At 40.1% G+C, this 14,551-nt stretch overlaps 1 protein-coding gene across 4 annotated transcripts in view; it reads right to left on the bottom strand.

Moving 5' to 3' along the window:
• The window catches only part of KIF2A (kinesin family member 2A), a 92,690-nt gene that overhangs the window by 35,939 nt on the left and 42,200 nt on the right, over positions 1–14,551 (bottom strand). For all 4 annotated transcript variants that reach the window (XM_048851652.2, XM_048851654.2, XM_048851653.2 and 1 more), the window contains exons 9-15: positions 8,819–8,981; positions 5,595–5,685; positions 5,304–5,367; positions 3,865–3,956; positions 3,509–3,651; positions 2,504–2,708; positions 1,372–1,482 (exon numbers count right to left, since the gene is read on the bottom strand). In XM_048851652.2, coding sequence (XP_048707609.1) covers positions 1,372–1,482; positions 2,504–2,708; positions 3,509–3,651; positions 3,865–3,956; positions 5,304–5,367; positions 5,595–5,685; positions 8,819–8,981 — 869 coding nt within the window. The remainder of the gene's footprint in view (positions 1–1,371; positions 1,483–2,503; positions 2,709–3,508; positions 3,652–3,864; positions 3,957–5,303; positions 5,368–5,594; positions 5,686–8,818; positions 8,982–14,551) is intronic.

Raw genomic sequence — 14,551 nt, 5'->3', positions numbered from 1 at the left:
CAAGAACTCACTTATCAATACCTGGGATGTGAAATCCTCACTTCTGTATTGTTTTGTCATTATAGTTCCCACTTTGTTAGTCTCTAAGGTGCCACAAGTACTCCTTTACACTTTGCTATTGTTTGTCTGTATAGTCTCTGTCTGGTTCTGTGATTGTTCCTGTCTGCTGTATAATTAATTTTGCTGGGTGTAAACTAATTAAGGTGGTGGGATATAATTGGTTACATAATCATGTTACAATATGTTAGGATTGGTTAGTTAAATTTCAGGAAAATGATTGGTTAAGGTATATCTAAGCAGAACTCAAGTTTTACTATATAGTCTGCAGTCAATCAGGAAGTGAGTGGTTGGGTGTGGGAACAAAGAATGGGGATGGGGAAATTGGAATCATGTTTTGCTAAAGGGGGAAATGGGAACAGGGAATGGGGGTGGGGAAATTGGAATCATGTTTGGATAAGGGCAGGAATGGGAACAGGGACACAGGTGTAAGGCTCTGTGGTGTCAGAGCTGGGAAGGGGGACACTAAGGAAGGAAACTGGAATCATGCTTGCTGGAAGTTCACCCCAATAAACATCGAATTGTCTGCACCTTTGGACTTTGGGTATTGTTGCTCTCTCTTCATGCGAGAAGGACCAGGGAAGTAAGTGGGTGAAGGAATAAGCCCCCTAACACTAGTGCTCATGCACAAGCCAGAAAGAACACAGCTCAGCTTTCTGGTTCTGGGTGAAATTAGTTGAGTCAGCTATTTGGAGGAAGTTGAGGGGCGGGAAGAGCACCACATTTCCATTTATAAATTCAACATTTGATCCAGATGTTATTGAGAGAGAACAGTTATGGAACACCCAATGTCATTTTTACTAATTAGATTTCACAATAGAAGCTTTGGTTCTCCTAATCTGTTCCCTCTGCCAATTTGGCAGAACAACTGCTTTTCAGAATGTATGCTGAGTAACGATATTGCACGTTGATATAAGTATGTCTCTATTCCCTTCTTTAAATTCTCCTATACTAACTTCTCTAATCCCTTTCACCTCCAAGCAGACTATCCTACAGACTGAGTACTTAATACTAGCTCTGAATTTATGTTTTTGTCAGGCCAGAGACTCTCATGCATTTTCCCCCCATCTTTTTCAAGATTCTGATACTACTGCCAAACACACACACACTGAAGATATCTGGCTGGGGAGAAGGAAAAGGGGGAGGATTTTCCTGTTGAAAGATGATCTCTAGGTGTCATGCCATATGTTGGATACAATCAAGTTTAATACACACTCTCAGTAGCAAGCTACCAAGACTAACCATAAGATCATTAATAGGCAGTTCCTGTTCTCTTTATAAATATATCACTTACAATCTAATAAATAAACTTACCATACAGGTACGGGAGTTTTCTCCTATGAATGAATCTCTTAGCACCTGAGTAAGTTTGCTTGCTCTGAATGGAGTATGAGGTTTATTTCGGCCTAAGGCTCTAATGCACTCCTAAAAAACAAACAAGTTTATGTTCTCCTCATAATCAAAGCAAAAATATTTCAATATAAATGCAATCCACATACAGAAAATATAAGCACTGGATGATATGCTGCTGTACTTTAAATTAATATTAAGTTAATGTTAGGAGTCCACCTTCAATGAATGTGATGACAGAAGTTCAGAATTAATACTAACGGTATGTCTACACTCAAGCCGGGGGTGTAATTTTCATTATAGGCAGACATACGCAGACTAGCTTTGATCAAGCTAACACACTAAAAATAGCATTATAGCAGTGGCGGCACAAGCAGCATGACAGGCTAGCCACCCTGAGTATAATCCCACCTGCAGCCCTAGGTACTAAGATGGGTAGCTTATTCTGCCACCCAGGCTGCTGCAGTTATGCAACTATTTTTAGCATGCTTGCTTGATCAAATCTAGCGTATACATGTCAACCTTAGCTGGAAATTACATCTCCAGGTCAAGGGCAGACAAACCTTTAGTCTCCAAGTTCACAATCACAGCACTGTAGTTATGCATTGAAAAACGAGCACACAACCACACTTTGCGGCGGAAGCATGGTCTAGCAAGGAAACATATTAGGATTGTGAATCTGGAGTTCTAGGGAATTCAGTACATGCAAGGTTAGGTCAGTTGAGCAAGGGTTTTGAGGATCTCAATGGTGCTTAAGTTAGGCACAAAATCCCTTTGTGGATCTAGGCCCCGAATGTCACTTATTAATAGTGTTGCCATCCCATGCTTATGCTAAGAAAATCTTTATACCATATTGCCAATTTTATGTTCTATATCATGCTTGTTACACAGTAATTAACAAGTAGAAATACAGTTCAAGTGTTCTCAAGCATTTAGAGGAAACATTTTAAATGCCATATCAATCAATTTATCAATTTAGTGGACAAGACCTACCTACACAAACACTCATCTTATTAGAGACTTTTTTTTGTCACGTGAAGAAGAAGAATGAGAAGACTTCCATCTGCTCAAATACAATTGAGTGAATTTTATTTACCTTGAGTGCTAAAAGGCTCTTGTTAATTTCAGCACCTTCCAGTCGTGTTTGCCTGTCTGCACTGGAAGTATCTGCTCCTCTTTCATTTCCAGCCAAATCAATCAGAGAAAATTTACCATGCAGTTTCCCTTTCCTTCTGAGAATAATCTGAAACACTGCATGGCTCCGAGATGAGTGTGCATTTGCAGATGTCTGACCAGATGTTCTTAAAATAAAAAAAAAATAAAAAAATAAAAGAAGTGGGGAGGGGGAATACTATTTAGCGCATATGAAGGACCACACCCACACTGAAGCATCCTGTAAGTTAGCTCTTCCGGGCAGGGAAGTGTTTTCTTGTAAGTGTTGATAGTGCCTAACACGTTGTGGACACTACCAAAATACAACTTGACAACAACAGTAAAATTACATGTATTGCTCCATCTCTTCTACTGGGAAAAAGCGGGGAGAGCATGAAAGAGAAAGAGCAGTATCCAAACATTCTTCCCTCCCGCCCCCCGTTAAATGTATAATCAGACTCAGAGCATTTTAAAACTGGATCCTAGAAAGAACATTTTAAACTACTGAGAGCAATAATCATGGCAAAAGACCAATTTTTAAACATAGTAAGGCTGGATTTAAAAAAAAAAAAAAAAAACATTTTACAGTTAAGAACCTCTGTCACATAACATAAATGCATGCTGGCTTTTAAAACCTAAAAATCTGGCAGTATTCCAGAGTATTAGCAAAGTGACATTAAGACAGTAAGCTGGTTACATAAATACATACAGTTCACAGCACACAGAAAATTCATCTCAACTCCTCTTGGCAGATGCAGACAACCACACAACCTTTATCCAAAAGGGAGGCAACAGCACAACTGTAGTCAATCAACTCAAGAAAAGCTGTATTGTACAGTGTAGAAAGCTAAGACTTTGAAATGACAAACACACATGCTTATTACAGTGAAAGTGTTCTGATTCACTATAATTTCCACTGAAAAACTAATTAAAAAAACATAGTAGATACCTGCAGCTGTTGCCTATTTCAATAAGCTTGAGTACATCTTCAACACATTTAACCTCCCGTTCCTGTAATCCCACCACTTGGACCTGCTGTTTACCATCCTCCAGCACCCTTAATTTGGTCTTCCTGTTCAACAAGTCAAAAACCTTAAAAAGAAAATTTGGGTATAATAAGAGGTCTTTAGGACACACTTAATTCTAAATAATAATAATAAAATTCAGAATAATTCAGCCAAACAAGTGATTAGAAAAATGCTCTAAATATCCATATGAAAATAAAATGAGAAATCCTTCTGTGTTCTGTTCACAACCCTTGTATTCTCTGAAGGTATTTTTTCCGAATCAAGAACTTGCACTTACCTTCCCACTGTAAATCTCAAAAAATGTTGCATATACTTGAAGTTCTAACTTCTTATAGTTTGGCTTCTTTAGCATTAAAAAGACATCTCGAGCTGTGAATAAATTTTCAAATACACAGAAATCTAGTTATGCATTTTCATCTAGTCAAGAATCTTTAAATACACAAATTGTCTGTCTTATTAACATGTATCTCTCGCATACATGTTACAACTATTCCATTCTGTAGTGAGGAGGGATTGCCTCCCTTGGAGATTAACAGGGAGGAAAAGCCATATGCCCCCTGGTGGGTGGAACCTGGAAGGCCACACCCACTCCACCAGAAGAAGAGGGGTGGGACAAGAACAGAAAGTACAAAACGCAGGTCCTGCAGCTCAGTTGAGCTGGAGCTGCCGAGGAAGACATATACTTCCAACCTGCTGCTGGAGCAGGAGTGTGCAGAAAACCATTGCTGTCCCGAGGACTCACCAGAGCTCCAAGAAGCTGAGGAGCTGCTGGGATTGCCATTGGTGGTGTACCCCAGGGAGATGGAGGATGATCCCAGGATTCAGGTACACCCCAAAGGGAGGGTAGGAAGTAGCCCAGGAACAGCCGAGAACAGTCTAGTTGCTTTGCTGTCTGAACCCAGATCAGCGTGTTGCAGCCAGATCCCTGCCGACCTAGTGGCAGAACAGTCCACCACTGTTAGGGCCCTGGGCTTACCCCCTACTACCTCACCCCTGAGGTGGCAATCTCCCCGCCTTAGGCCAGGGGGTCTGAGTTAGTCTACCATCTGTCAGGGCTAGGATGCTAAACCCTTTATTGCTGTGCCCTGCCAGAGGGCCTGGGCCCTAGATTATTCACTGCTCTGCCCTGCCAGAGGGCCTGGGCCCCTAGATTATTCACTGCTCTGCCCTGCCAGAGGGCCAGAGTCCCTTGTACTGTTTGGGTGCACCACCCTGATTGCGGGCTTGAGCCCCAACGACAAAATACTGTTCAGCCCAGAGGGTCTGAGCTCTAGAGACAGCTAATTTCCCCCTTTTACAGATTACCATTCTAAGCGCGTGACGGCTAGGAGGCATGGCCTCCCTTAGCGATTGACAGAGGGGGATGGCCACGCACTCCTACACATTCTAAGGCCTTCTTTTAAAAAGAGTTAGTATATTTGTCATAAGAATTCTTTTTGGAGTTAAAACTAGCAAAATATTTTGGAGAGAGTTACAGAAACCCCTACAAATGGGAAGCTCAATTCCTCAGCCATTTATACTCAAACTTTCTTAACTACTGATACATATATTGAAATAAACAAAGTTTACAAGCTTAAAAGCTATTTTGGTGCCTCCCTTCTATAATAATGCAAAATATGCAGGCACTTAAATTAAAATGGGTAAACTAGATTTTTCTACGTTCTGTTTATCTCCTGCAACTGGCAAGAAAATACATGCACACACCAGATTACTTACCTGCAAGTGCATAAATTCCTTTAGAACAATCTTGGTTCTTTCCTGAAAAGTCACCACCCATAGTCTAAAATTAAAATGGCAAAACATGTTTATTATTAGAGACACAAGTTGGGTGAGGTAATATATTTTTATTGGACCAACTTGTGATGGTGAGAGGGACAAGCTTTCGAGCTACACAGAGCTCTTCTACAAGTCTGGTTATTTAATAAGTGAAACAATTAAGTGAAAGTGTTGGCAAAGAAAATTGTATTGTGGATACATTGTGTTACTGAGCTTACAAGAATTGCTTACATGGGTTTTTCCACTGCCTGTTTGCCCATATGCAAAACATGTGGCCATTCCCCTTTCAAATATGGTCTCCACTAATGGTCGAGCTGTAAACCTTAAATCAAAAAAGCAGAAGCATTAGAGGTTTTTCATTGAAGTTTAGCAAAGTTAAAAGTAAATCCAACATTTTCCCCCATCATAAGAACTTTCTTTTTTCCTAAACATTTTCTTAAGTATTTGTTCAATAAGTTACTGTTAGAAAGTCAAGCTAGGAAAGACGGTCTAAATCAAAGGATTAAAACAATCTTTTAAACAGTTTATTGTAGTTATGTATACTGACAGAGGATTTGCATAAATAGAGTAATTTCTGACACAAGTTACTGCATCCCTAGTCAAATGTAACAGTCACATCATGTTTTCTGCCTAGTAACCAATACTTACACAGGCGCTCCAAAAGGGAGAAGATTTCGCAAGCTCTCCAAACCCCTAACAACTTCTTTGCAGTTGAATTCTCTAATAGATACTTCCATAGCCAAGAGACATGGCAAAACAGAACAAGTCACACATTATCCTATCTCTTCTATAACAATCAAATCAGACATGACACAGCAATACTCCCATCAGTAGAAAAATATAGCAGTCACTTTAGATGAAAATTGTGTTTAGAATGGAATTAATTTGTACTACTTGAGGGGGGGAGGGGGAGGAGGAAATGTATATTAAGTGACTATTAGGTATTTGCCTGGACAAACACCTTTGTGTACCTCCAAGTACACAGGTTTCCTAAGTTTAAGGGAAGGCCACTGAAATCTTCTTGTTTCAGTTTTTTTTTTTTTACCTGCCATGGGTAAAAGACAACTCTCAGAAGGAAAGAGCATAAGCATTTTAAGTTTATATTACAAAGGATCAGTGAGGAAGTACTCTTGAAAAATACATAATTTGCTATATTTAGGGGACATAAATTCTTTGCTTTTCATAGGATAGTGATCCCTTTTGAAAAAAACTGGCCAATTACTGTCAACCTAATTTACCATAAAAAGGAGACCTAAGTTAATAAAAGAAGAATGAGCCCTTGATAACTGAGTAGTTTTGGGCTCAGGATAAGATCAATGGAAAAGAGCCTAACAATTAGGCAGTGTGTAATAAGCACCGGAACAGTTAAATAGAGTTTAAAAGTAACTAAAACTTTTTAGCTCATAGCTGCATTGAGCAGTAACACCAAATCCTGGAAATAGCCATTTATAGAGATTCTCTCCCCCCACCCTTAATTTCAGGATCTTACAAAAACACCACTAAAAAAAATTCTCTAGAGGTTTTGAAGAGGTCACAAAAATGCCGGAGACAGTGTTTTAGAAAACCCCAGATTACATAGCAAAAGCTTGAACATTCCTGGAGTATACTTAATTTGTTAGGGGACATCAACTATGCAGAAATGGGGTCACAACCTTTCCTTTCAAGTGATAATATTATTTCCCCTCCCCTGGCTACTTCAGAGAGAGACAGAGAGAGAGAGAGAGAGAGAGCGCGCGCGCGCGAGTGAGTTTGTTACAGGGAATATTACTTCATGAAAATCTCCAAGGCACAGGAGAGCCTGAAGGAAGACAATGCAACAAAGTCCCGTTTTTTTTTCCAAGACTGTTTACACTTAACAATGTATATGCAGCATCTTTTTTCTTCTGGTGCACTTACTTCAACCTGTTTTCTCACCTGGAAATATATGGGGACATTTACCATAGGTTGGAAGTTGTATCTTTTATATTTATGATCTATTACAAAAAAAAACGCTCTGTTTAGCCTAAGAATATGCACATGTAGCTTTCCATATAAATGGGTTTGACATTATATACTTACAATGTATATTGAACAGACTGAAGTTGTTTTAAACACAAGGCAGAAACACAAATATATCTAAGAAATATTTAATATAATAAGTCCTTGCCCAAAGATACTCCAACTTTACTCTTGGTATGTTCCTTAAATGCAATCCTAGGCTTTCAGAAATACAAAGATTAGTCCTTCCTGAAAATCCAGAAGTAGTATCAGGTTTAAAATTAAGATGTGACATAACTTCTTTTATATATTTAAGAAGATGACATTAGCCTGACTGCCATGAGTGTAGAAAACACTGCAATAGACTAGGTCATCAAAAAAAGATAGATAGATGATTATGCGATAGAACTGAACACTCCTGATTCCCAAATTTAAATTTTCAGTATGAAAATATGAGGGGATTTAAAATCCTGAATTAAACTGGAATTCATCACACTAAATCGTCTTTTCTTTGTGCATTAACTAAATAGTGGTAATGCACTAAAATACATATCTTTTTTCAAATACTTCTTTAATGGGAAGGCTAAATTTGATTATCCTCCCAAATAAGAAAAAAAATGGAAGAAAACACACCACCATGTTGTATGAAGGGAAGAGAGAAACCTCTGTTAACATAAAAGAGATCTGAGATTTACTATTTCAGTATAAGAGTGGGTGTGCGCACACATATGTGTATTATATATATGCAAGCAGTTTTATGAAAGAAACCATGCACAAGGATCTAAGTACACAAACTTTCATACAAACTTAAAACTCCTTTCAGAGTTAAACAGTACAGTTACAAAGATAAGAGAAAAATAATACCAAAGGAAGAGTGAGATTAAAGAGGTACAGAGATTGGAGAAATGCAGATTATTAAATAGAATGCAAAATATTCTAGAGCGCGTACACTACAGATAGAAGGTTCCCAGAGGGCAGACACTGTGCCAGGAGAGAACAGAGGCTAGCACTAGATGAAGGGAGGGACTGGTGAAAGAAATAGAAAAAGAAACATGCAAAAATATAGGTATGCTCCAATCTGCATCAATAAAGGGCTTTTAAAATATGGAGGGGGATTTTTAACTGGATCCTAAAAGTGACCACAGGGCCAACAGACTGGTCTGATGAAAGGGTTAATGATACATACTGCATGCATGAGAAGGGAGGAAGCAACATTCTGCACATCCTGGTCTAGAAAGGTGTGATTTGAGGAAGGGCAGAGAATTACAATACTCAAGGCAAGTGGAGGTTATGGGACAGATGAATTCAGCACATATTGAGTTAAAGGAAAAATATACACGGGCAAAGCTATGGAAGTGGCAAACAGATTTGAAGACCAATTGTAGGAAAAGGAGTAAAGTCTAGATTCAAGGATAAGCCCAAAAATAGAGAAAGTGAAAAGAAATAGGAAAATAGTCACAAAAAGTATAAACACATACCTGTAAACCATTTCATTAGGAGCAGTGTCATCAAAGGCATAGTCAAAGCGAAAAGTTTGGTTTTCTAGGTACCTTGTTAAATCCACCTTTTGTTTGGGTTCATGTACCATCACAACATCTTTACTAGGAATTGTGATTACATCAAGGTCTTTCATTACAGTTTCTATAAAATAAATGATTGATATATAAATATATGAATCTATATATACACTATCTATGCATATTAACTTTTACACCATTTGGTCATCTACATTCATATAATGTACAAGGTAATGAAACTGCTCCAAGTAAATGTGATGCCATGGATCTCTGCTTCTGATCCCTACATTTTAAAAAAAATCAGGCACATTATGATTCGTAAGTGTGTAATTCCATCGTGGAGTTCTAGTGAGAATGAGGGGCGATCAGCAGGTTATCTCAAGTGCTTATATACGAATGCACAAAGCCTTGGAAACAAGCAGGGAGAACTGGAGGTCCTGGTGATGTCAAGGAATTATGACGTGATTGGAATAACAGAGACTTGGTGGGATAACTCACATGACTGGAGTACTGTCATGGATGGTTATAAACTGTTCAGGAAGGACAGGCAGGGCAGAAAAGGTGGGGGAGTAGCACTGTATGCAAGGGAGCAGCAGTATGACTGCTCAGAGCTCCGGTACGAAACTGCAGAAAAACCTGAGTGTCTCTGGATTAAGTTTAGAAGTGTGAGCAACAAGAGTGATGTAGTGGTGGGAGTCTGCTATAGACCACCGGACCAGGGGGATGAGGCTTTCTTCCGGCAACTTGCAGAAGCTACTAGATCGCACGCCCTGGTTCTCATGGGTGACTTTAATTTTCCTGATATCTGCTGGGAGAGCAATACAGCGGTGCATAGACAATCCAGGAAGTTTTTGGAAAGCGTAGGGGACAATTTCCTGGTGCAAGTGCTAGAGGAGCCAACTAGGGGGAGAGCTTTTCTTGACCTGCTGCTCACAAACCAGGAAGAATTAGTGGGGGAAGCAAAAGTGGATGGGAATGTGGGAGGCAGTGACCATGAGTTGGTTGAGTTCAGGATCCTGACACAGGGAAGAAAGGTAAGCAGCAGGATACGGACCCTGGACTTCAGGAAAGCAGACTTCGACTCCCTCAGGGAACGGATGGGTAGGATCCCCTGGGGGACTAACATGAAGGGGAAAGGAGTCCAGGAGAGCTGGCTGTATTTCAAGGAATCCCTGTTGAGGTTACAGGGACAAACCATCCTGATGAGTCGAAAGAATAGTAAATATGGCAGGCGACCAGCTTGGCTTAACGGTGAAATCCTAGCGGATCTTAAACATAGAAAAGAAGCTTACAAGAAGTGGAAGGTTGGACATATGACCAGGGAAGAGTATAAAAATATTGCTCGGGCATGTAGGAATGAAATCAGGAGGGCCAAATCGCACCTGGAGCTGCAGCTAGCAAGAGATGTCAAGAGTAACAAGAAGGGTTTCTTCAGGTATGTTGGCAACAAGAAGAAAGCCAAGGAAAGTGTGGGCCCCTTAATGAATGAGGGAGGCAACCTAGTGACAGAGGATGTGGAAAAAGCTAATGTACTCAATGCTTTTTTTGCCTCTGTCTTCACTAACAAGGTCAGCTCCCAGACTGCTGCGCTGGGCATCACAACATGGGGAGTAGATGGCCAGCCCTCTGTGGAGAAAGAGGTGGTTAGGGACTATTTAGAAAAGCTGGACGTGCACAAGTCCATGGGGCCGGACGAGTTGCATCTGAGAGTGCTAAAGGAATTGGCGGCTGTGATTGCAGAGCCATTGGCCATTATCTTTGAAAACTCGTGGCGAACGGGGGAAGTCCCAGATGACTGGAAAAAGGCTAATGTAGTGCCAATCTTTAAAAAAGGGAAGGAGGATGATTACAGGCCAGTCAGCCTCACCTCAGTCCCTGGAAAAATCATGGAGCAGGTCCTCAAAGAATCAATCCTGAAGCACTTACATGAGAGGAAAGTGATCAGGAACAGTCAGCATGGATTCACCAAGGGAAGGTCATGCCTGACTAATCTAATCGCCTTCTATGAGGAGATTACTGGTTCTGTGGATGAAGGGAAAGCAGTGGATGTATTGTTTCTTGACTTTAGCAAAGCTTTTGACACGGTCTCCCACAGTATTCTTGTCAGCAAGTTAAAGAAGTATGGGCTGGATGAATGCACTATAAGGTGGGTAGAAAGTTGGCTAGATTGTCGGGCTCAACGGGTAGTGATCAATGGCTCCATGTCTAGTTGGCAGCCGGTGTCAAGTGGAATGCCCCAGGGGTCGGTCCTGGGGCCGGTTTTGTTCAATATCTTCATAAATGATCTGGAGGATGGTGTGGATTGCACTCTCAGCAAATTTGCGGATGATACTAAACTGGGAGGAGTGGTAGATACGCTGGAGGGCAGGGATAGGATACAGAGGGACCTAGACAAATTGGAGGATTGGGCCAAAAGAAATCTGATGAGGTTCAATAAGGATAAGTGCAGGGTCCTGCACTTAGGACAGAAGAATCCAATGCACCGCTACAGACTAGGGACCGAATGGCTAGGCAGCAGTTCTGCGGAAAAGGACCTAGGGGTGACAGTGGACGAGAAGCTGGATATGAGTCAGCAGTGTGCCCTTGTTGACAAGAAGGCCAATGGCATTTTGGGATGTATAAGCAGGGGCATAGCGAGCAGATCGAGGGACGTGATCATCCCCCTCTATTCGACATTGGTGAGGCCTCATCTGGAGTACTGTGTCCAGTTTTGGGCCCCACACTACAAGAAGGATGTGAAAAAATTGGAAAACGTCCAGCGGAGGGCAACAAAAATGATTAGGGGGCTGGAACACATGACTTATGAGGAGAGGCTGAGGGAACTGGGATTGTTTAGTCTGCAGAAGAGAAGAATGAGGGGGGATTTGATAGCTGCTTTCAACTACCTGAGAGGTGGTTCCAGAGAGGATGGTTCTAGACTATTCTCAGTGGTAGAAGAGGACAGGACAAGGAGTAATGGTCTCAAGTTGCAGTGGGGGAGGTTTAGGTTGGATATTAGGAAAAACTTTTTCACTAGGAGGGTGGTGAAACACTGGAATGCGTTACCTAGGGAGGTGGTAGAATCTCCTTCCTTAGAAGTTTTTAAGGTCAGGGTTGACAAAGCCCTGGCTAGGATGATTTAATTGGGGATTGGTCCTGCTTTGAGCAGGGGGTTGGACTAGATGACCTCCTGAGGTCCCTTCCAACCCTGATATTCTATGATTCTATATACAATATATCTTCATTCACAATCACTCCAGGAGCAGATTCTTTAGTCAGCAATCATAAAAATTGATCTTTAAAATTTTATTCTGCTTAAGTGAAAACCCTTTTAAAATGATTTTGTAAGAAGAAAAGGCTGCAAATTTCAAAGGATGTTGCCGGTCTTCTCAAACAAACAAAAGAAATGCATTATTAAGATCACGGGCTATAATTACTACACATCACTACAGTTTGTTAATTGCATGAGATGTATGAATCAGTAAAACACACAGAGAACCCAGTCATCTACAAGATGCACAAAAATAAAGATCCTTTGTATGTACAGTCAAGACCACTGATGTGCCCTGCTTCTGTCTGTATATAAAATCTCTGAGGCACACAATTTAAGAATACAATGTAGTTTTCCACAATTAGATGGAAGGTTTTGATTTCAGTAATTATGTTTTGATTCTTGGCCATCATCTTTTAATTACACAGGTATTAGGAAGTAACTAAAGTATAAATTAAGTTACCAAGTAAATTACTCAGTTTTCAAGTGCAGTATTGCACATTTAAAATATGCATTATTCTGCAGTAAATGTATACTGACACACAGAAGAATATGGGTGAAAGGAGAGTTTAATAGGTCCATACTTTGCATTGAAACTGTACCTTACTTCTAAATAGTCAGAATGTGTATAAGGGGTAGTCTTAAATACTCTTATAATGCCTGTCATAATCATCTGATCTGGCAGCCTGTGCTACTTGCGGATAACCCTCTGGGATAACCTCTGAAATCCAAACTATATTTATTTTTGCTTTATGTTAATTACTGGACATTACAGTTTAACACTGAAGTGTGAATGGGTCTTGGCCTATATCCTAGGATGATCTCATAAAGCTATTGTAAATCATGAATATGTTTTTTCTTGAATCAAGATTTTACAAAACTGAACATTTTTCAATCTCAGAATCTGCCCTTTTCCTAAGAAACTAACAATATATCACACAAATGAAATCTTCTAATTACCCAAACCTTACTATTTTAGGGCCCAGCCCAGTTCTTGCAAGCTCTCAGTGCATGGAACTCCCACTGACTTCCGTGAATTCGGCCTGTGTAAGATTGGTAGAAATTGAGTCTCTTATGTCCCATTTTAAACTAGATGACTAATACAGTAAAAATATTCCAAACATGGAGCTTGAATAGGGAAACACTACTTTTTGAATATATAAGTTATTCCTTTTTTAATATGATAAGCTCCCTGTTCACCTTCTCTCCTTTTAAGCTACCATACACAAGTTTCTTCAAGTCTTTTCTCTTCTCCAATTAGAAGATTGGGGCAGTTGAAAATATTGTTCCTTATAATCCTCCACAATAAAAGTGTGCATGTTTTTCAGAATATTATTCAATGTATTATGTGTGCACCTGACTTTTTTTTTTGGCTATGGTTCCTCCACAGTGAATCTTTTTAGTTCCTTCTGCAGATGCAAAACTTCTATCTTGTATCCCATTTCCAACCAGCTGCCCATCTCCCCAGCATCCTGCACAGAATCAGTTCCTTCACTGATGTCAACCACCAATACAGATGACTGGAACAGAACCAGACCCAGTTCTGCACCACAAGAGACCCATAAATCATGACTCAGGAAATAGCAAATTGGCAGCCTGTTGTCATCTCTAATTAGCTTTGTCCAATTAGAAAAGGAGTACTTGTGGCACCTTAGAGACTAACCAATTTATTTGAGCATGAGCTTTCGTGAGCCACAGCTCACTTCATCAGATGTGTACCGTGGAAACTGCAGCAGACTTTATATACACACAGAGAAGGTGCCACAAGTACTCCTTTTCTTTTTGCGAATACAGACTAACACGGCTGTTCCTCTGAAATTTGTCCAATTAGTTATCACCTATGACATTTTCCCCCCAATGTATTAGTTTCCTAGGTCACACTTTATCCAAAATGAACTGCAATGCTAAAATGAAAATTGAATTGCTACCAGATTCATATGCTGAATGTCTCTAACCAACCAGGCTGCGGGGAGCAGTTTTAAATAACCTGATTTTGTGACTGCTTTCAGATCAATAAAACAATCAAGGAATAATGAAAGAAGAAACATGAAAGAAAGGCGAGCTCTCACTGTGTATAAACAACAATGTACCTTTCTCTCCCACCCCTTCTCCAAAATTTTCCTGTCACTTCCTGTCTTGCTGAAGATACTCCAGAATGTGTCATTCTGGGACACAATTCCAAAAGACTCACTGCAACCCTTTGGTATTTTGAGGGTATGAAAATTATGCTCTGAAATCTTCAGCCAACCAAGATATCCCTGAAAATTTTAACAGAAGGGAAAAAAGCTTATGCTCAAATAAATTTGTTAGTCTCTAAGGTGCCACAAGTACTCCTTTTCTTTTTTCAAAAAGTTAGTTAACTTATTTCGAACTCCAGTCAGTAGTGGGTAGTAAAGGAGAAGCTGGCAACTATATGAATACAGGACTGTTAGTGTGGTCTCTCT

The sequence above is a fragment of the Caretta caretta genome, chromosome 5 (assembly GCF_965140235.1).
Source record: "Caretta caretta isolate rCarCar2 chromosome 5, rCarCar1.hap1, whole genome shotgun sequence".
Lineage (NCBI taxonomy): Eukaryota > Metazoa > Chordata > Testudines > Cheloniidae > Caretta > Caretta caretta.
This window is presented reverse-complemented; position numbering and strand designations above follow the sequence as displayed.